At 33.2% G+C, this 21,454-nt stretch overlaps 1 protein-coding gene across 4 annotated transcripts; it reads left to right on the top strand.

The window, feature by feature from the left end:
• Nucleotides 1-827: 827 nt before the first annotated feature.
• Nucleotides 828-20,676, top strand: LOC136800377 (guanylate cyclase soluble subunit beta-1-like). Of its 4 annotated transcripts, XM_067057018.1 has the most exons (9): nt 828-1,068; nt 2,634-2,705; nt 12,205-12,278; nt 13,289-13,392; nt 14,501-15,343; nt 16,738-17,126; nt 18,002-18,142; nt 18,613-18,767; nt 19,398-20,676. In XM_067057018.1, exons 2-9 carry the CDS (start codon nt 2,688-2,690, stop codon nt 19,555-19,557), a joined length of 1,884 nt encoding a protein of 627 aa, XP_066913119.1. In that variant the 5' UTR covers nt 828-1,068; nt 2,634-2,687; the 3' UTR covers nt 19,558-20,676. The 4 variants fall into 4 exon arrangements, with proteins under 4 accessions (XP_066913119.1, XP_066913120.1, XP_066913117.1 ...); XM_067057019.1 differs by lacking the exons at nt 828-1,068; nt 2,634-2,705 and adding an exon at nt 3,157-3,262; XM_067057016.1 differs by lacking the exons at nt 828-1,068; nt 2,634-2,705 and adding an exon at nt 4,722-5,146.
• The last annotated feature ends 778 nt before the right edge of the window (nt 20,677-21,454 follow it).

Genomic DNA, 21,454 nt, shown 5'->3' on the forward strand with positions numbered 1-21,454 from the left:
GGAGCTAAGGGGATTGGTCTGATTCAAGCCACGGAGTATATCTTATATCTCAACACACGACACGTATTGGCTCTAGTCTTAATGACTTTTCCAGAAAAAAACAATGCACCCCCTGTTGAGGAAGTCCAACCTTTTGTGACCTACCCCCTTGGAATTCCAGGCAATTTTAGGATCATACCCCTCTGGAATTCCGAATTTTTACAAATTTTCATTCATTACCCCCTTGGAATTCCGCTTATTTTTGACGGCTTTTCGTCTACCCTTATGGAATTCCACTGCATTTCAAACCTTACCCCCTTGGAACGGAAATGGACCTCCTCAACAGGGGGTGCACGATTTTTTCTGGAAAAGCCCAATGACTTTGGCTCTGTAATAAGGATCTGCAAAGATTGTTGGTTCTTTTTTGATGATTTTCATCCAGATTTTTCACTTTGGCTTTTAAGCAAAAGGCTTTGCGATGATGAATGTTTTTTTGCCTGAACATGACGCGATAGTCAGAACGTATCTGTTATATAATCCTTTTAGAGCAGAGTCTATTATTAATGGCAGGATGGAAGTTCTACGCCGGGATCTACGTTCATAAAATTGCTCACTAGCCTGTTAGATGGGAAGTTTCTGCTAATAATTGCTTGCCTTTCTCTTTGATTATTACTCACGCACGAAATAGAATTTATATTGCTCCACAACAATGTCTTATAAAAGCTACTGTCGCCCATTTTTCTTAGGTGTAGATAGTGCTATAAAGTTTGTAAAAAGGGCTTTAAAATGTTGAACATGCACTTCACTTTCACTTTTAACAAGCCTTTTTCGAGGAGGGATGCGAGAAAAAAGTTATTTCAGAGATTTTACAATGAATTTTAAGATTTTAAGCCAGAATTTAGAATGAATGAGCTCATAATGTGTTGAATAAAAACTTGACATGTCTTCCTGAATAGAGTTTTTTGAATGATTGTTACATTCATAATTAAGTATGAATAATTCAATAAGAAGGTATGAAGGAAAAGAAACTTTGTGTTTTGACTTGGCTGGAGAGTTTGACACACACACACAGCAGTGGCTAAAAATTATGTAAGTAAATGAGTTATAAAGCATATTGATTATTTTTTAGTCTACTAGATATGATTATATGTATATGTAATATCTAAATAAAGTACTTAAGAACAATCTATTTTGGAACAAGACGCAAGTAATATCTTTCTACAAAAACCTAACCATCATATCAACCATTTTTGACGACCATACTCTACAGACATAAATGGAACATTTACTTTCACAAAACGTCATTGACAAATTAAAAGGGCCAATCACAAAATTAGTGTCTGAGAAAGCTAAGAGTTTTTCTGTCCTAGCCTTAAATTTGAGATTGGCCCATTTTGCATAGTGAGGAGGCTCCCATCTGATGAAACAGATTCAATCTCAAAATTTATGCTCAGACAAACAGAAAAATTCTTACTTTTTTCAGCCAATAATTTTGAGATTGGACCTATTTGTCAATGGCAAAAAGTACGTTATACAAAATAAAAGACGAAGGTACAAATAGCTAAAAGACAATCAACAAAGATACAAACAATTAAAAGAAGCCCTTTTGCCAGGTGTAATGTCAAGTTTGTCGGATAATTAAAAACTCCAGTATAAATTGTGATAACCCCACATTTCATGGATGCAAGGGAAACGATAAAAATAACCAAAGTTTCCCTCACAATCATGAAAACATGGAGTTATCACAATTTATACTGGAGTTTTTAATTATCCAAAAAAATTATATTTAGCTTTTTGTTGTTAAAACTTTTCATGTCTAGGATGTATTTCTTTTAAACAAATGAACAGGCTTGCTACAGAACAAATTTACAATTGACAGCACTGTGCAAACCTTTTTTCTTTGAAAATTTCAACAATTAACCTAACATGGTAGCTGACCTGCCAATTAGTGTGAGAGACAACTATGCTATTTCTGATCCAGGTGGGGGGGGGAGGGCACTATCAAGATAAGGAGAGACCTACCATGTGAACCTTAGCGTTTTTTTCAGGCTTCCTAAAGTGCTTTGTAAGGGTCAAAATGAGATTTTTTCAGGTTCTGTTGGGCAGGGTTGTTTGAAAGCATCCAGTGAAGTGTACTGCTTTAAAAGTTCAAAATTGTTTTTAGAAATTATACACACAAGGAAGTTTCAAAACCTTTTTTATCTAAAAAGTATGGCTTCATGTCAAATTTAGGATAACTATTCTTAAACATTGTGTTAATATCAAGGTTCTTAAATAATTTATGTGGATTAGTATTTCTAGTTATTGGAGCATAACCTGTAAGAGGGAACCTCAATTATCAATGTTTTTCCTGTTACAATAAAACTTTGGTCAGAATCAAAAAAGAAAATTCTTTTGTTATATAGAACTCTCAAGTTATTTTTCATTCAAAAGGGATAAAATATTTTTTTCTTTAGTTCAGCATAGACATACAAAATCATTTATATAAACACAGTAAAATTATTTTTGATTATATGCTGTGCTCACGGTTTGATGAGAAATCAGGGAAAATAATTGATATTATTTCCTGAACTCACACTTTCTAGCAATTTCTTTTTGTTACATTATTAAATTACCTTATTAAATTATATAATTTCACCTCATTTATCTTTTAGATTTTGATGCCAAATTACTTAAATTGGCCTGGTTGATGTGAATTCCTAACCTAAATGGCTGCACATATACAGGTAAATATACTGCAAATGTATAAGGCTTTTCTTCCTTTTAAGTCAACAGCAGTCTACGACCAGCTAGGTTTCTTGTGCACTGAAATGAGGTTTCATCAAAAAGCTGAGTAGCTAGTATGCTTTCTACTTAATCCAGCAAAAAGATTAATTTACTTTCTAGTGTACTTTCATTTGTAAAAATTGCTGTAATTGATGACACACTCTTGTATTTACCTAGTGACAGTGTAGGCACATAACCATAGTTATTTAGAAAGTACAAAAGTCATCAAAAGGATCTACTAAACCAAGCTTATTTACTTATGTTATGAGATTAAATTCAATTCTAGTTCATAATAGGACATTTTTGTCATTTAAACCTTCCGTTGTTGTTTTTAATCTAAATGTCTAAATATCCATGAATTAACAACAAATCAATTTGTTTCTCATGGTTGAAGCTTGTTTAAGGGGACACAAAATCAGAGTGATCATTTTTGATTTTTAATGGTTGTATAGCATATTGTAAAGTACAAGAAAACTATGATGTGAAAAGTGATATATACAAATTAGCAATGGACAAGGTCAGTTATCTATTCATTGTCAAATTTCATTTTTTTCAAATAAAAAGTTTACAACTCTTAAAAACCTTGAAGTTCTGTAGTTATCCAGCAGTATTTCTGTATAAATTTCATAGAAATATCAAACAACTTTCATAAATAGATGAACTAATATCAAGCTACTATAATCATGTAGAGGTATAAACAAAATTTTATGTGATGTATTGTCATACAGATAAAAATGATTGAAATTCAATAAATTGTTAATCTTCTTCAAAAAAACTTTTGTTGTACTTTACAATCAATGATTTGTATCTTTTTAATGTGTTTCCATTCGATAAATATTTACAATCAATGATTTGTATCTTTTTAATATGTTTCCATTCGATAAATATTCCTTTTTTACCAATTTCATTCAGTAAATTCGATTTTTCCTACCTTTTACACCAAAATGAATTGCTATCTGACTTTTTACGATTCCATTTCATATTCTACTTTCTTTAAAAACTTTGTCTCCAATGTTTCTATTTGTATAACTTTGATCAATTCAAAATCTTTATCTTGTACAGTCTCTGACCACCTACTGTTTTTACTGAATGTAACAGAAATATGTACACGTAAAAAAAGGAATTCCCTATTTTGAATACATTTTGACATATAAAGTCAAATCTTCTTTTATTTATAATATTCTTTAACTTCAGAGATATTATGCTACTCTCGTATCCTTGTATAGTGTTTTCGTTTTCGATGTTTCCAAAGAAAAAGTTTGTAACAAAGTTTAAAGAGTTCAAAGCTTGAACAAAGCTGGAATACGATATTCTTTATTAAATAGTTTCATTGAATTATGCTGTGAAAGTTTGTATTGTTAGTTTGGTAAAAGACATACAACTGGAAAAAGTTTGTACTCCTGGAGAGTAGTTGAAATCTCTGTTTCACTGCAATAATGTATACATTATATTTTTCAAAAGTTGAAATGGCTATGTACTTGGGAGGGTCTTTAGAGATTGAAATTATGATTGTATTATATTAAATTCGTTGTTCTTACATGCATAAAGCATACCCATGTACTGGAGAACAAAGTCTTTGTTGGAATTTTAAATACAGAACTGTGCAGTAATTTTTGATGCTCAGCTTTTTAAACGGTCAAAGCTATCATAAAAGCTCGAGAGAATGCCTCAATTTAAAAAGAAATAAATGTATGTAAAAAAGTTAGCTTCAAAACAGAGCCAGTTTTAAAAGCCCGCAGAGTTTTCAATCCATAGCTCTCCTTTTAAGAGGAGATTTTTCTGCAAACTCTTTGAAATTATATATATATTTTTTCAAATTCATTTAATATTCTTTCTTTGACTATGTAGATGGGATTTTTTCCCATCAAAATAACGGGAGATATACGATAGAGAATTATGGAAATAAAAAAGAGCTTGGGTTTTTATGTTACACATTATACATGTTATTTTAACTTTTCTATAGAAATATCTGTATTTGGTTCTCTACTATATCCCCTTTTTGATTTTGAAAATCTTTTTTTTTTGGTACCAAAGGTCAAATTTGATTGATGAAGACTGATGTTGAGAGAAAAAATGTAATTTATAGAAATGTTTAACCTAAATTTAAAATTGAAAGAACTTTAAGATTTATAGAATAACTTGAAAAGAGCATCAATCTTGAATAAAGGATACTTGATTAACAATAGCTAATTGGAAATTTGATCGTTGAAAAATTGCTGCGTCAGCAAATATGAGTTGCAATAATAGTAAAAGGACACGTAAAAAGAGCCCATTTTGTGGCTTATTAAATGGATTTTATAATACGAATATGAGAGATGAGGAGGCATACCATAAAGTTAATGGTAATGAAAATGGTACTGCATCAACAGATATTGAAAATCCAAAGAAGTGTTTTTATGAGGTATTGTATAATTTTCAATAAAATTTCTGTCATTTCATTGTTGTGTAGTCTAATGTTTGTCTTCTTGTTTGATTTTGTGGAGGTCTAGGAAAAAACTGAGTTAAAAAAGCCGAGTTATGAAAACCCGAGTTATGACGTCATAACTTATTCTTTTAAGATGTACGTTAATTTTCCAAGTTATATAAAATAAAAATGACCTACCGGGTGACCCACGAAAAAGTTCGGACCTTTCTCGGCGTCTTGAGGCCGAACAAATGTCCCAAAGTGCTCGGAATTTTGGTATTTAAAAAGTAGATATCCTAACTTAAAATTTGAGCTATCACTTTTTAAATTTGACCAACTAGTTATCTACTTATGACCTTTTAAACTCGAAATTCACTTTTCGGAAAGTGTAAAAAACACGTAAAAAAGAGGTATTAAATTAATGCAATCAATTAGAAAATCTCTTATAAATTGACTTATTTAACGAGTTTTATGACATTAATAATTATTAAAAACACCTTTGAAAGTAGTTTTTGTTTAAAACAAGACTAGTTTTTATCAAAATTGGCACTTTCAAGGAATTTTCTCAAAAACTGTATATCAAAAACGTCTAAAAATACCTAATTTGATACCCCTTTTTTACCTGTTTTTTACACTTTCCGAAAAGTGAATTTTGAGTTTAAAAGCTCATAACTAGGGAACTTGTGCGTCAAATTTAAAAAGTAATGGCTCGGATTTTAAGTTAGGATATCCTACTTTCTAAATAATAAAACTCCAAGCACTTTGGGACATTTGTTCGGCCTCAAGACGCCGAGAAACGTCCGAACTTTTTCGTGGGTCACCCGGTAGTTAATTTCAACTCTAAGTTTTAAGCAAATTCAATTCAATTTAAGTAACTCGGGTTTTCCAGGCCTCAACTTCGTTTACTTAACTTTACGAATTTAGAACTTCAACTGATTCAATTATCTATGTCTAGACTTTTATATATACTAGCTAACATGAAGTTGATTAGGCAAACGACTGTTATAACTTTGAGGTCAGATCAGGATCAGATCAAGGTTTGAACCCGTTGTATACTCTCTTCCATCGAGTTAGGATGTTAAAACAAATAAAGGCAATAAAAAAAGATTGTTAATAAGGATGATTAAGTATGTAAAACAAAAATGTTTTTTTGCACTCCATACAATAAACCAGTTACCACATAATGCCTCGTAGGCGAGTGAAAATAACAGCAAGAATAAAAAGAACTCGAAAAATGAATCCAATATTTATTGCACGATGCATTATGTGATAACTGGTTCACCGTATGGAGTGTGATAACTAATACATATAAGGTGGTTGTAATCTGATGTTTGAAATCTTAGAAAAAACGTTAAACAGAGTTCTATAAGTATTTTCATACTTTATTGCTTGGGCAGGTCAATTACTAGCTTGTTTTGTTTTATTTACCAATGAACATCGGACGATTAACTGGCTCTGTTATTTATCTTGAGGTGTATTATGGCTTATAGTAGTAATAGAAGTATCATAATGTAGACCCTGCTAAAGACAGAACGCGAAACATTTTTATCTACAATTGCTGAAAGTGTCATTGTTCACAAACTTAGCAAGTCAATAATCTAAACAAATCAAATCCTTGTGTATTTCCAAGTTTAAGGATGTCAATTATTTTAAAGATTTCTTTGTAGCTCCTACACCCATCTCTGAGTAAGATCTGACTGAAGAAAACTTAATGTAATCAAAAATTTCAAAACAGACTTTCCTAATGGTGATATATTAATCTTTTTATAAAAGGTTAGACCGCCCTCAGCACCCTTAGTGGACACCCACTTTTAGAAAAAAAAAAGTTTTTGATATTTTCTCATAGCAGGATAAACGTTGAACATTTGTATAAGTTGTATATTGAACACAGTAAATTTTTATACAATAAATGAATCAATTCTGGTTAACCTTTTTCATCATATAAAACCTTTTTCATGTTATACCAAGCCGTTTAAACGTTTTGTCATGCTTTTAAACTGTTGCTCTATTCTCTATCGTTAGTGCTGCTCTTTTGAATATTATTTTTTTAAATAATAATTTTATTCCTTAGTGGAAAGTTGTAACTTTTAGATGAAATAATAATGTTAACCTTTACATACATACTTCATGTCGAGAAAAATTGAACATTTTACACTAACTCTCTCTGTGTCTTGTATCGTCAATCTTCAATGTACACCCTAAAGAGAATGCTTTTGGAGCTTTTTATTTTAATATTCTCTCTATCATTTCCTTTTAAATTACTGTTATAATTTAGTTTTTTCCTTATCTTCTTATTTGTTTTCTTGGGGGGGACCTATCCTCGAATTTTCTTTATATTTTTAAGCTGCACGACATAAGAACTATTTTTCTGTCCCTCTTACCATTTCTTCTTCTTCACCTTCTAGTTACTTCAAATTTTTCGTTTTTCAAAAGTTGTGAGTTGTATAACTTCGTTTCAGAAATTGTGTTTTCAATTTATGATAGCTCATACATGTAATATTTTGAAAATATTTTGAACACGTTTTTTGTAATGGGACCTCTTATTGAGTGATGGATAATTTGGTAATGTTGGAAATTGAGTGTCTCAAAGGATAATTAAATAAAAATATTGATTCTTGTTTTGAACTATGTATGGTTGTTGTAAAAAACAAATAACGAAGGGTAGGATTGCTCCTAGCCCTAAAGGACGTATCACAAAGAAATTAAAATCAAAATCACCAAAGACTGATGTAAGTTTCTTATATGAATTAAATGGATCGAATCTTTCAATAAAAAGTTTATTCTCAATTGCTTTTCAGGATTTACAACGCTTTTCTGGTAGCGCTAGGGGCAAATTAAAGCCAATCTTTTCACCGATGATAAGATTATAAGATAAGATAAGGCAATTTTTAACGTATGCGTTAACCACCTACATGTCGATTAATGATTAAAGCTTTTATGATTCAATTGTAAGGTTTGTTTAGTATTTGTTTGATTGACCATTCTTTTTGATTGGCTTAAATTCCAACAATGAGTATTTCCCAATGAGTTTCAAACCGAAGGCTAGAAGCGAATCTTCAACCTTTTCCAAGCAAGAAAAAGTGAAGGCTTAAAATTTGTACCTCATTTCGGATGACGGATTCAATCTAGCACTTTCTTTGTTTTGCGTGTTTCACTTTTTTCAAATTCAAGCGCTAAATCTTACTTCCAATCCAGCGTTTGTACGAAATAAGTGGCTTCAAATCCTACATAGGAGATTCGACTCTAGCCTTCGACTATAACTTATTGGTGTTTCCTTAGTTTATCAGAAAAGGGGCCAGTCTAAGTCCGTTTACTCGATCGAGGATTGTCTTTAGTTTGTTAAAAGTATCACATTCAGAGTTAAAAAAGACACATGGTCTTTTTATCAATTCATGATATGCACCGTTACAATGTCTTCCACGGATCCAACAGCTGATTGGTTAAAAGTGACGTATTGACTAGATTTACGTCACTTACAACCAATCAGCTATTGGGTAAGTGATGTAATGTCAGAAGACATTGCAATGGTGCATATCATGAATATGTTTTACACCGTGTATTATCAATTTTATCTGATCTACTAAGATTGACCTAACTTTGTTATACTTTAATCTAGATTAATCTTCGGACAATCCTTTTAAAAAACCATAATAATACTTTTGATGTCATGCTGTTAACTCTTTGATCGTCTTTAGATGGATGAAGCTCGGATTAAATTTTCGTGTGTTCAGTCTCGGCTGTTTTACTAAGATAATGTTTCTTAGGTGTTCTTGATACGTTGAAGTCCAGGAATAGCTCAAAACAGGACTAAAATAAGCATTTCATTCAAGTGATTTCAGAATCTGAGGCCCAGATAGTCTTGTTAAGCTTTTGATTATATTTTAGCCTCGTAGTTATAAATAATTCTGAACTCGGTATATTTCCGTCATTTAAAAGTTCTAGTTGATAAGGGGGGGGGGTTAATAAGGGAACGTTGAAAATGCTTTTACCATCAGTTGATGTGATCGCAGTTAGGCTTTAACTTATCTTGTAAAATTTTATTATACAGAGAAAGGTCGTCCTGTGAAAACTTTGGTGGATTAAGTGATTGAAAACAAAAGTATGAATAGGAATAATTTTATGTCCTTGCCATGAGCAAGAAATTAGGGAGGTTTGCTTAGGGAATAATCTCGGCCAAGCCTACGACGTAGGCGGTCGTAAAATTTTATATATACGAAAAAGTTTATTTCTGCCTTCTCAGTAAGAGGAACTAGTGAGATGAATAACTAAATCAAATCAAATTATCAATATTTATAAATCACGTGATCGTTATCATATACATTAATAATTATTTTTTCTTGGACCCCTACAAAGTATAATAACATAGCTTCCATAACTAGACCCCCTGCTGAACATATCGGTAATTGATACTGAGAAGAATTTGTTCAACCATAACATTTTTTTAGCAAACCCTTGCGTTTATAAATATTCTGATTAAGAACTGATAACAAATTCTCTTTCTATCAAATCTGACCTGGATTTACAATAAATAATTCACTCAAGCAATTATTATTCGTCATTGGGTTTCACACTAACAAGTTTTCCAGCTCTGTAGAAGTATTCTTGGTTAAGTAGTTTCAGTAGTGTCTAGCTCCAGGGAAACTCTAGTTAGTTGCCTCACAATGTTCAAGTAGGCTGAACTATGAACACGCTTATAAGAACATTTTTGAAGCCTTCGGATGTTCTTAACTTTTTGTATTCAAGCCTAAAAATGTTCTTGACATGTTCTTATTTTCATCATTTTATGAGCATTTTTGCCTATTTTCCTAAGAAATCGGGGATTTTAGAGTCTATAAAGCCTTAAAATGTTCTTAACATGTTCTTAAGATTTTGGCAATCAAAGTCTTATGTCCTCATATATAGTTTGTTCTTATAAAAAAACGTGTACCTATTTAGTACGTTAGATTTTTGTATTTGCAAAATAAGTTGGGAGAAAAAGCTCATACACTTTTTCTTTTATAAGGCTCAAAAATAAGAAAAATAAGAACAATTTAAAAATCCTCAGCCTGAAATAGCTAGATTTTTTGCTTAAAGCAGTGCCGTAGCAACTGGGGGGGGGGGGTTTGGTGCAAGGGGGGGCTATGTCCCCCAATAATATTTTCAAAAATGGTTATTTTGCAAAATGCAAAGTTTTTCTTTTTTAATTTGTCATAATTGTCTTTATGTGCATGTTTTGAGTGTATTTTTAAGCAATCTGGAGCTCAAATTTTCAAAATTTCCCCCCTCGGGCCAAACCGTGGTTGGCCCTCACGGTGTCACTAAACTTCAAACACCCCAATATGAAAATGCTTCCTACGACACTGTAAAAGTGCTAAAAAAATGCGAACAGTTGAGTGTGAACAGAAATTTACTCGCCCTCGATAAAAAAAGAGTGTAGGGCTTCGTTTAAGATGTTAGCAAAAATACTAAAAACAAGTTTAAAGAACATTTTAAGGATTTTCAGATTCTAAAACACCTGGTTTCTTAGGAAAATTGTACAAAAATACTCAGAAATTGCTGAAAATAAAAACATCAGGCTTAGAACTAAAAAAGTCAAGGTTTTCAAATTTTGAATTTTCTTATAAAAAAAATACATGTGCTTACTGGTAAGAGTAAACGATAGATAGCATCGGTCCTTTATCCCTCAAGTTTATTTCCCACTTCTTAAGGACGAGATGAAAAATGGAAAGATTAATTTTGTTAGAATTGCTAACGCCCTTGGAAGTTACACGTTTATTTTATAAGAACATCTAAAATTTTTGAAGCCTTCGGATGTCCTTAACTTTTTGAGTTTTAAGCCTAAAAGTTTTTTTAGCATGTTCTTATTTTCGCTATTTTTTCGAGCATTTTTGCCGATTTTCCAAAGAAATCGGATGCTTTAGTGTTTGCAAAGCCTTAAAACGTTCTTAACTTGTTCTTAACATTTTGGCAATCGAAGCAGTTTGTTCTTATAAAAACAAACGTGTAATACTAGCCGGGGGGTACTAGGGTTGCGAGCTGACGGGGGGGGGGGGGGGTACCGCCCGACTTTTGAACATTGAACCCTTACCGGGACTAAAAAGGAGAAAAAAAAGGAAAATTTTGGGAATTTACGACCCTTAGTGGGATAAATTTGACCAATTTTGACCAAATTTCGATCTTTCAGGGGGTAAAAAGTTGAAATTTTCCTATTTTTCCGACCCTTAGCGGGACTTTGGAAATCCAAAAAAGATACCCTTAAGGGCGGTACATACCGTACTCTCCATTTGCCTAAGTACCCCCCCCCCCCCCCCCAATACTACTAGTCACTACTAGTCTAACTTGACGCTTATTATGACTTTGTATTGGCAAAAATACTGTAATTTCCTACCCTTCAGATTATCAGAGCTATTATTTTCTGATACAAAATTAATTTTTTAATAAGTCCCAACTGAAATCCATGCTAATATTAATCCGACAAACATGTTGAAAATGTTTTTATAAGCAATAATTTGTGATGATGAACTCTGTATGGTTTTTGGTTTGAACTAAATGGCCTTTCTTTGATAAAGCTGTAAATCCATAAATTTTTGAATTTTCTTGAATAAATAATATAGTTAGCGTAGTTCAAATGGCTCACAGCAAGTTTTCTTCCTCTTAGTAGCGTTGCTTCTAATTCATTCAGAATCGGAAAATAATGTTTTAAGAAAAAAGTAAAAAAAAATCTCACCAGAAAAAACTAAAAAGTAAAGCTTAGAGTTGCTTATGTAAAAATTGTAATGTCACACACTGGTTAAAAAATGTATAAGAAAAATTTTTTATTAAGCTATTTAAAAGTAGTTTTGACAAGAATCTTTTACAAAACAAAAACACAAGAAAAAAACTTTTTCCAGTCTAACATAGTCAAGAAGCGAAGAAGTCATGAAATCGAAGTAGTGACAGAAGAATATTACTAGCAAATCGATCTGGATTCTAAACAGAAAATTACTATGGATTGTCCAGTATACCATCAGAAAACCAAGCTCAATAAGAAATGTTCGGTGATATCTTATTGTGCTCGTGTTCTTATTTATTCTCAGTATACACACGTCATCAAATCGATTGAGAAGTTTGTCAGCAAAGAACACTCAGAACAAACATGGAAAGAAATATTGTAAGTCTATTTTCATTTTTAAGCAATGATTCTCCTAACAGAAGAAAACTCCTATCTAAGTCTATTTTCATTTACCGGAAAGAAAATGTGTAATGAGTCTCCTTTTCGTGGCCTAAATAGCACGTTACATAAACTAACAAGGCTATTAACATTGACTTCTAAACCCCGAAAGGGCTAGACTTGAGACTCCTGGATGGGAAATGAAGCCACTTTTACACAAACACCGGATTGAAAGTAAAATCTATCGCTAGATTTCAAAAAATGCAGTCCTCAAAAACAAAGGAACCGCTATAATCAATCCGTCGTCATGATTACGTTGCGTTCTAGACGCGTTCTGGATAGGAAATAAGTGGCTTCACTTTTTCTTGCCTGGGAAAGGCTTTTAGCTCAAAGGCTTAATAATAATAACTCGAGTCTTATTAATAGGTTACGTATAGGGGCTGTGTACAATGACACTACTCAGTGTTGGATATGAATAAGAGATCGTAAAGCTATGGTTACTAAATCTTGTTTACCTACGGGGATGTACAAATAACAATATCATTTAGAGTCCAAAAATTAGCAGCGAAAAAATTACGTAATGACTCTATAAAACATTACATAATCTGCGCGACCAATAAATATAAAAAATAAGTGCTCTAAGAAATTTATAACTTATTAGATTATCCTGACGCTAAGATTATGTAAGTGTTTTTATAGTCATTACGTATTGTTTGTGCCACTAATTTTGGGAGTCAAAATGGTAACGCGTCCTACAAAAGGTCTGTACTCCACTCTCCACTTCACTGAAAGAAACACATAAATGATGTTCTGAGACAAGTGGCTAGATGCACAGATCGCTCAACGCGCGTAACAGATCAAATCTACAGTTTTGAAAAAAATCCAAGTCGCGAGGCGTTCTGAGCATTTAGCTACATGATATACTGAGAGCTTCTCTTGTTTTAGAAATTTTCTTACTGTATTTTTTGAATAAAAAAGCTGATTTTTAAATTGATTTCTTGCATACTCAGGGAGAAGAGTGGCTTCCAGGAGAACGAGCAACTTTATGGTCAAGATGTCGTCATCAATCAAGAAGTGTTCGAAGAGATGGCCAACCACACTACTGATATTTTAGGTCTGTTCTAACCATGCAATAGACCTTATCAGAGTTTTCTTGACCGACCACTGGAGTATCCAAATAGATCTTATCAGAGTTTTTGATTTTCCTAAAAAAGCGATGCATATTGTGGGATTGTTTTGGGGTTATTACAATAGAATTCCCTCGAGGAATTCCTAAGAGATTTCTATTGTAATGCCCCCGAAACAATCCCACAATGCATCGCTTTTTTAGGAAAAATCAAAAACTCTAAGATCTATTTGGATACTGCAGTGGTCAGTCAAGAAAACTTATTGAAATAAGTTATATACTAATTTACAGTTTTTATCCCAGTGATGTAGGATATAATCCATCTCATTTTCAAAAAATTATTCTGCTTAATACACAGGCTGCAAAATTAAAGTCTAAAGTCAAATCATGCCTTTACTCGAAATTTTTATGTGCTTGTAACGTGACATTTATTTCTGATTGGTTCGAATTTATTGACACTAATAAAGTTATCAGCTGTAAGTTGTAAAGCAAGCAACATGGGAATAAAGTCACGTGAACTTTTTCGAGTAATCGCATGTTTTGACTGCAGTGATATAATTTTGCAACCCGTGTATTATTCGATAGTTGATTAACGATACAGGTTGTCCCTAATAAAAGTATCGAGTTTGAACATGCGATTGAGTAGAAAGTTTTAAGTGTGTATTCACAAAATTGTATTTTAAGCTCTCCCTCTTTTTTCTTTGTCATTACAATTAATTTATACGTTGTAACTACCTTTTGTAATGAGCCTATGTGATGGAGAACGTTCTTATATTTTAGCGATAACACACACAAACTTTTTTACTCAATCGCATGTTCAAACTCGATACTTTTATTAGGGACACCCTGTATATTCGAATCAATAACCAGTCCCGTCAAACTACACATCAATTACTTTCAATAGTTTGAATGTTAGATGGCAACAATTCATGATATGTGATGCCATGACGTAATGTTTTTTAATTTTAAAAACATTTCTTCTCCAGCTTAGAATTGCCACTACTGACAAAAACCGGGTTTCCGTAAAAACATTACGTCATGAATATCATGAATGTGAGGCACACTCTCGTTATATAATTTTCTATCTAACTTCTAGGTATCGAACATAACACTCTTATGGAAGGATCGGGAAGATGTCTACTGGACTTCTATTTAGAATCAGGATATGAAACCATTATCAGGAGTATCGGACCAGATCTACCGACCCTGATCTCAGGTCTAGACCACTTGCATGAACATTTCAATTACCGTTTCCCGGGGATGCGACCGCCGTCATTCCGTGTTACGTATGATACAACAACGAATAATACGTTTTACGTTCATTATTATACCGAGAGGGTTGGACTCGACTATTACGTCATTGGACTATTAAGAGCTTTAGGGAAAAGAATTTTTGATCAAAATGTAAAAATCACCTTAAAACAGAGCGGTCGTCGGCATCATGATTCTTCGATATTCATCGTTAAATTACCGACTAATATCGATTCGAGGACTGATCGATTATCATCGATTATCGATGTTGATTTAACGAGTGATCTCGAGAGTGTTATCGATCAAGAAACGTTCAATTCGACTTTTCCGTTCCATATTCTATTAGATAGACATTTAAATATCATTCAAGCTGGAATCGCTTTAGTACGTATTATAAAAACATTAAAACCGGGACAATCGAATTTTCTCGATTTTTTCACCGTCGTTCGACCAGATGTCGAGTTAACATTTAATGGTATTATGACTCATATTAACTCGATTTATCATGTCGAAACAGTAACATCGCATCATAAAAAATCATTTTTAACGGAGGGAATTGATGATATGGATGGTAAACCAATCGATACGCTTCGATTGAAAGGACAAATGATGTATTTATCGGAATCAGAAACTTTTATGTTTTTTGCATCGCCACGTGTTTTCAGTTTAGATGGTTTATCGGAAAAAGGTTTGTAAGAGTTTTTCTCTCTCTAAACTTGAGTAAGATATAGAACAAAGTCACAATTTTCAAAGGGACTTGGAATGAATTTTCTGAGCTCAAAATAAATACATAATACTTTTAATAAAAGAAGACACTTTTTCAATACACCTCATCGGAAATTCCGCCTCCTCGCGTTGTTGCTACGCAACACTTTTTGAGAGGTAAACAAAGCGTGATATTGCGGTTTTCAGGCAAAAAGCCTTACAAAACACCCAAAATATTTATGCCAAAAGAACCACCGAAGTTGTCAGTCTGTGCCACTAACTCGATCGGGAAGATTCTTCCGAAATGGGAAGAACCTTCCCGAACGGGAAGAACTTACTCTATTTTTTTCTACCCGTTTGGGAAGATTCTTCCTCTTTGGGAAGTTGAAAATTGACTGAATCTTCGGCGAAGCTGTACGATGACCGGCGAAAGTTGAAACTTTTTGGAGGTGAAAAAGCATCAAATTTTAAGGATTTTCACCAAAAGAAAAATAAACTTTACCGTGGAAATCTTGTTAGATTGTGAAAAAAACTGCGTAAGCTTCCCAAACGGGAAGTTCCAACCCGATCGAATTTTCCTTATTTTCCCACTTCTTCCCGATCTGGAAGTCCGTTTTTTACCTCTTACCCATTTGGGTGTCAAGTTAACTTCCCGTTCGGGAAGGTTCTTCCCATTTCGGAAGAATTTTCCCATTTCGGAAGAATCTTCCCGATCGAGTTAGTGGCACAGACTGGTTGTTGTTTTTCTCTTTCTTATAGCTTCTGCTAGCATCTTGAAAGCTTTGTTTTATTTGTTTTTTTTCAAATTCACTGAAATGAGGTGTATTTTTAGGAACATATAAACAAGCCAGATATAAGCATATAAGTTCTTGTTTTACGCGGGAACTTTCGCGCTACCATTAATGTTTACCTCCCAATTTCAACGGATCCGTTTTAGCGCGATTGTTTTTGTGGAATTTCCGATGAGGTGTATTGTGATAATCAAAGTTTCGAGATGCCTTGGAGTTTTTACAAGATACTTCACTAATTGGTCATTTAAAGTGATAGAGATGACGCGTTCTTTAGAAAAAGTAAATAAGATTCTTTTATTACATCTTAACGACCAACCAAATCAAATAAGAGCTTGTAAAAACTCCAGCTTGTCCCAAAGTTTCTTGCTTTTTCAAGTTCCGTTGGTGGTTTTTGAAAAAAGATTTGAAGTATGATATCTTTCAGTATTGAGCACTCTATTGTTGAATTTAAGTTACTGATGATGACATAATTTTCTATATATATATCGATAGCTAAGAACCCCTTTCAACAACTTACCCAGTTATTGCCTCTCTATAGTGATTTGTTAATTATTAAACAACTGTATAACATTAAATCACATTTTAGGTATGTATTTATCCGATATTCCCATCCATGATGCAACGCGCGATCTCATCTTATTATCTGAACAACATTCTGCTGAAAATAAGCTCAAAGAAAAACTAGAAGAGCTTACAGACCAGTTACAAAAAACATCCAAAGAATTAGAGTATGAACAGAGACTAGCTGACAGGCTATTATATGATATTCTACCACCTTCAGTGGCTGATGATCTTCGAGCTAAGAAGCAAGTAGCGGCTAAGAAATACGAACTGGTAACTATACTGTTTAGTGGTATAGCAGATTTTGGATCGCTATGTAATGATTCTGCTGATGCCATGGAAATTGTGACAACTTTGAACAGCATTTATATTCATTTCGATAAAGTCAGTGATAAAAACACTGAAATTTATAAGGTATGCACAGTTTCTCGTTAGCGAATTACGCGCATGTATTTCTATTCGTAAGACAGCGAATAAGTATACAGTTGATGCTCTCTAACTCGACGTTCTACTATTCAATACGCTCTATTATTTAGATAATATTAAAAGTCACCGTCAACGATAAACTCGTTAACGACGTTCTACTATTTGATACAGCGATCAGATGATAAAAATCCGATCTCCCTTATGAAAATCGAATTAGAGAGTGTCAAATATATTATCATAAATCAACCGTTGACGATTTAATGAATCGGATTGAGTGAGCTCTACAAACATTGGGTTCTTCTATAAGTAGGTCGCATATTCCCCAACAACTCGAGCTGTGTCAGGCTTTTCTTTTATAAATTACAAATGTTTCTGATTGTGTATATTGTGGAAACTGTATTATATCACTGATTTCAATAACAAACAAACTACAGTTCAGTCTCTCGAACATTCAGGGGGATTCAATTTGTTCGAGTTAAGGAGTAAGTTTTATAAGGCATTGTTCACTGAAGGGGCCATAAAACTTGTTCGAGTTAAGGAGACGTTTGATTTTTAAAGATTCGAGTTAAAGAGACTCCAATTGTATATTAGACTAGCAAGCGTCTGTCTTTTTTTGGACACGGGAACGCGGGAATGCTTATAATAAAGAGTTCTTATAAAAAATAGAAATTGCCGCGGGAGAGTGGATTGGAAAGATTCAGTGAACATATAAAAAAAATAGAACCCATTGAAAGTTTAATCTGCAGCGAAATACAACGACGTGGTTTACTAGTCTAATTGTATATAGAACACACCTGATTGGTCTGTAGTTAGCTTTATACCTTCAAACCTGGATAAAATTCACTATGTTTCTGTAATTTCAGGTGGAAACAGTGGGTGACAAATATATGTGTGTTAGTGGTCTACCAATCAAATCCAATCTTCACGCACACAATATAGCGCATTTGGCGCTTGATATGATGAAAATCTCTAAAGATGTCAAAGTTGGAGACAAAAATATCGTGGTAAAATACCTTTTTGAATATTTTACATGATGAAAATTTCTCGGATTTACTCATTATAATCGCCGAATTAAATTTCCGGCCAAATTTATGTAATTTCATGAATTCCCCAAATTCGGGCTATTATATGCTTAAAACGGTTTTTTTTGCTTATGTTGATACAGCTTTTTTGCCCAAAAATCGCCAAATTAAATTCCCGTTTAAAATTTCTTAATTTCAACTTAATGTAGTTATTAGTCTCTTTAATAAAATTTTGAAACTGATGAAAAGCTGTGTTTCTCAAGAGAGATTTCATAAGATATGACATTACAAACAGTTTTGAAAAAAATTCAGTGAGAGAATCTCATTTTAATTGTGATTTTATTGACCAATTAATTTTTGAAAATAATTTATTAAATTTTGAAAATAAATTATTAAATTTTGAAAATAAATTATTATCTTAAATCCTAGTGATAAAGAAATTTTATTTTTAGATCACGATCGGTATTCATTCGGGTGAAGTTGTTGCTGGTGTAATCGGGAAAAGGCTACCCCGATATTGCTTATTCGGGAATTGTGTGAATTTAACAAGCCGTACAGAGACGACAGGTGTGAAAGGCAAAATCAATGTATCTGAAGTCACTTATGAGTAAGTTTTATATTAGTAAGTTTATAAGGCCACGTGACGTCATTTTTTAAAAATCGTTCAACATATTGATACACATAATTTTTTGTGTCAAAAAAATGTCTTGAAATTATTGCTTGGACACGCCCGTAGTTATAAACATTTGACGTAAACCCGATCCCATACGATATATCATATTTTCTTAATATCACCCATGCGGCACCCTTCTATCATCACGATCACGTGAATTCCCCAAAATTGGTTTATTACGCAAAAATATTGAAAAATAGACCAAAACACGTAACAAGAATTCTGTTCTATCACCCATCACGCTTGAAAAAAGCTCCAATCACATCACACGCAAACCGCTGGTGGAGCTCAAGAATTGTGGTAGAATCTGCTCTAGCTTGGTTTAATAAAGTTTTGATTCTAAATACTAAATACAGTAAACTCTCGCTTATTCGAACTCCTATTATTCGAATCTTTCTATAATTCGAACTTGTATCCAGTTCCTGTCAAAAATAAACCATCTTAGAATAGTTTCTATAATTCAAATCTCTCTATAATTCAAATCTCTCTATAATTCGAACAAATAAGGTTCAGCGTTCAAGCTCGAATTAGAGAGAGTCAACTGTAGCAAATTTCTTCTTAAAGGGTTTTGAACCGGGATCCTGATCCAGAATTCCATTTCGAATGTCGAGGACCAGTTACAATGAAGGGGAAAAAAGAACCAATGATCACCTACTTTCTAACGAGTAATAATGAGACCAATCACTCTGGTGATACCATTGCAAATGGTCAATGCGATCCGTAAATTGTTTTGAATTGGTTGTCTGGTGGTCTAAAGAGAGCTATATGTGCATAACATTGATGTGGTATGTTTCCAGTTTATCGTGAATGGGATTCTACTTCAAACGAAAATTCAACCTTTGTTCCCAGTGTAACACCAGCCTTTCGATGTTGGACGCCTGATTATAAATACCAGCCGCCCATTAGCAGCTTGCTAAAGCCTAGGACCCACGATAACGAGGTTAACAAATACCATCACAATGAAGCCAAACATATGTGAAATTTATCACAAATTTCGTATAAGATTTTACACGAATACACCAATAATAAGAAATTTTTGCTGTGATCTTACATGAATCAAAACTTATAGGATATAAGATGATTGATGCTATGTTTTGATGCTTTATACCTTAATTTTAGTCGGCCTTAATTATTAGTCGGCCCCTAATTTTAGTCATCTCGTCAAAATTTAATCACTAAGGGCCGACTAATAATTAAATTTTGGCCATTTCTAAATTTTTAGTCGGCCCAAATTTTAGTCACCAAGCCAAAATTTAGTCACTTAGGGCCGACTAAGTTTTGGCCGATAAGGTATATTATCATCGGAAGAACAAATGGGAGTTGGTTATTCAAGCCTGTGAGGCTCAAGATATATATGTTCTATTCTGACTCGAAGATTTTAATGGTCTTGTTCTAAAGATTGCAAGTTGGTATAGATGTGAATACAACTGTTTTGGCAAAAGTGCAAATCATAGAAAATATCAACAACGATTTCCATGGTCCCATTGAGCTGCTATAAATGGTCGCTCTGTGGGTGCTATTAATTTGTGAAATAATATCCTTGTACGCTGCTTGATAAGTACAGCACACATGTGCACTGCTTTGTTTGATTAATTTTAACTAGAAGATTTCCGAAATCACAGCTATAGTAACTTACAAAAGACTCCGAAAAATCGTATCTCCCCCATTCTTGATTTCCCATCATATTGATTTGAACAGTTGAGACAACAAGGTTGCACTTTAAGATCTATTTTGTTGTATGTGTTTTTGTATTGTTTCTGTACATATATATAACTAGTCTTGCATTTTGATTTTGTTTAGTTTATAACCTATTTATATTCGATATAATGATAACGATAAATGATGGAGCTTCGATACTCTTCTTTTTATGGACACTTTATTGCCTGGTTGAGCCCAGACAATCAAAAACTCTATTATCATCAACAATCATGAGCAAAAGGTCTATAGACTTCTAAAAAATTCCTCACTTGATAAATTTTTTTAGTGAACCACTTAAAAATGACTGAAAATGGGTGAACTTCAGCCATTCAGGTGGTGGGTGCACCTGAGAGCTCTGAAAAGTTGTTTATAATTGATTAAACCATCTTAAATATGGTCTAATTAGATGTCTTCTCGAAAAAGTTGAAGAGCCAATCACTTCAAACACTTCAATCTTCATTCTCAGACAAAGAAAAAAGGACCGAAGACTGTGCAAAAAAATAATTTCCTTCAATGTCGAGTGGATGTTGGTTTCTGGAATTGTCCCCCAAACTCTCCAAATCCCGTCCAAATTCAATAAAAACAACATTGGCCCTCTGGTAAAAATGGGTTTTAAAAGCTTATTTTGAAACTTTTCATGCATTGAACAGTCTGCAACCTTTTGTCCGAGATTGAAGAAAGTTAGATCTCTAATGACTTCGCTTCGATTTTTCTCTTCATATCTTGATGGGGGGCGTACGTGGTTCGCAATTTCCGAAATACCGAATAATTTTGCCAAAATGTCCGAAATTCCGTAAAAAAATACTTGCAATTCCGATACCGATTTTTTGGGTATTTTTTTCTCGTTTTGACTAATTTTTCATCACATTTGATTTTTCATGTATGAATTCCGAAAAAGGGGGATAAAAGCTGTATAATGCCGA

Source organism: Clytia hemisphaerica, unplaced genomic scaffold (assembly GCF_902728285.1).
Source record: "Clytia hemisphaerica strain Z4C2 unplaced genomic scaffold, Clytia hemisphaerica genome assembly, whole genome shotgun sequence".
Lineage (NCBI taxonomy): Eukaryota > Metazoa > Cnidaria > Hydrozoa > Leptothecata > Clytiidae > Clytia > Clytia hemisphaerica.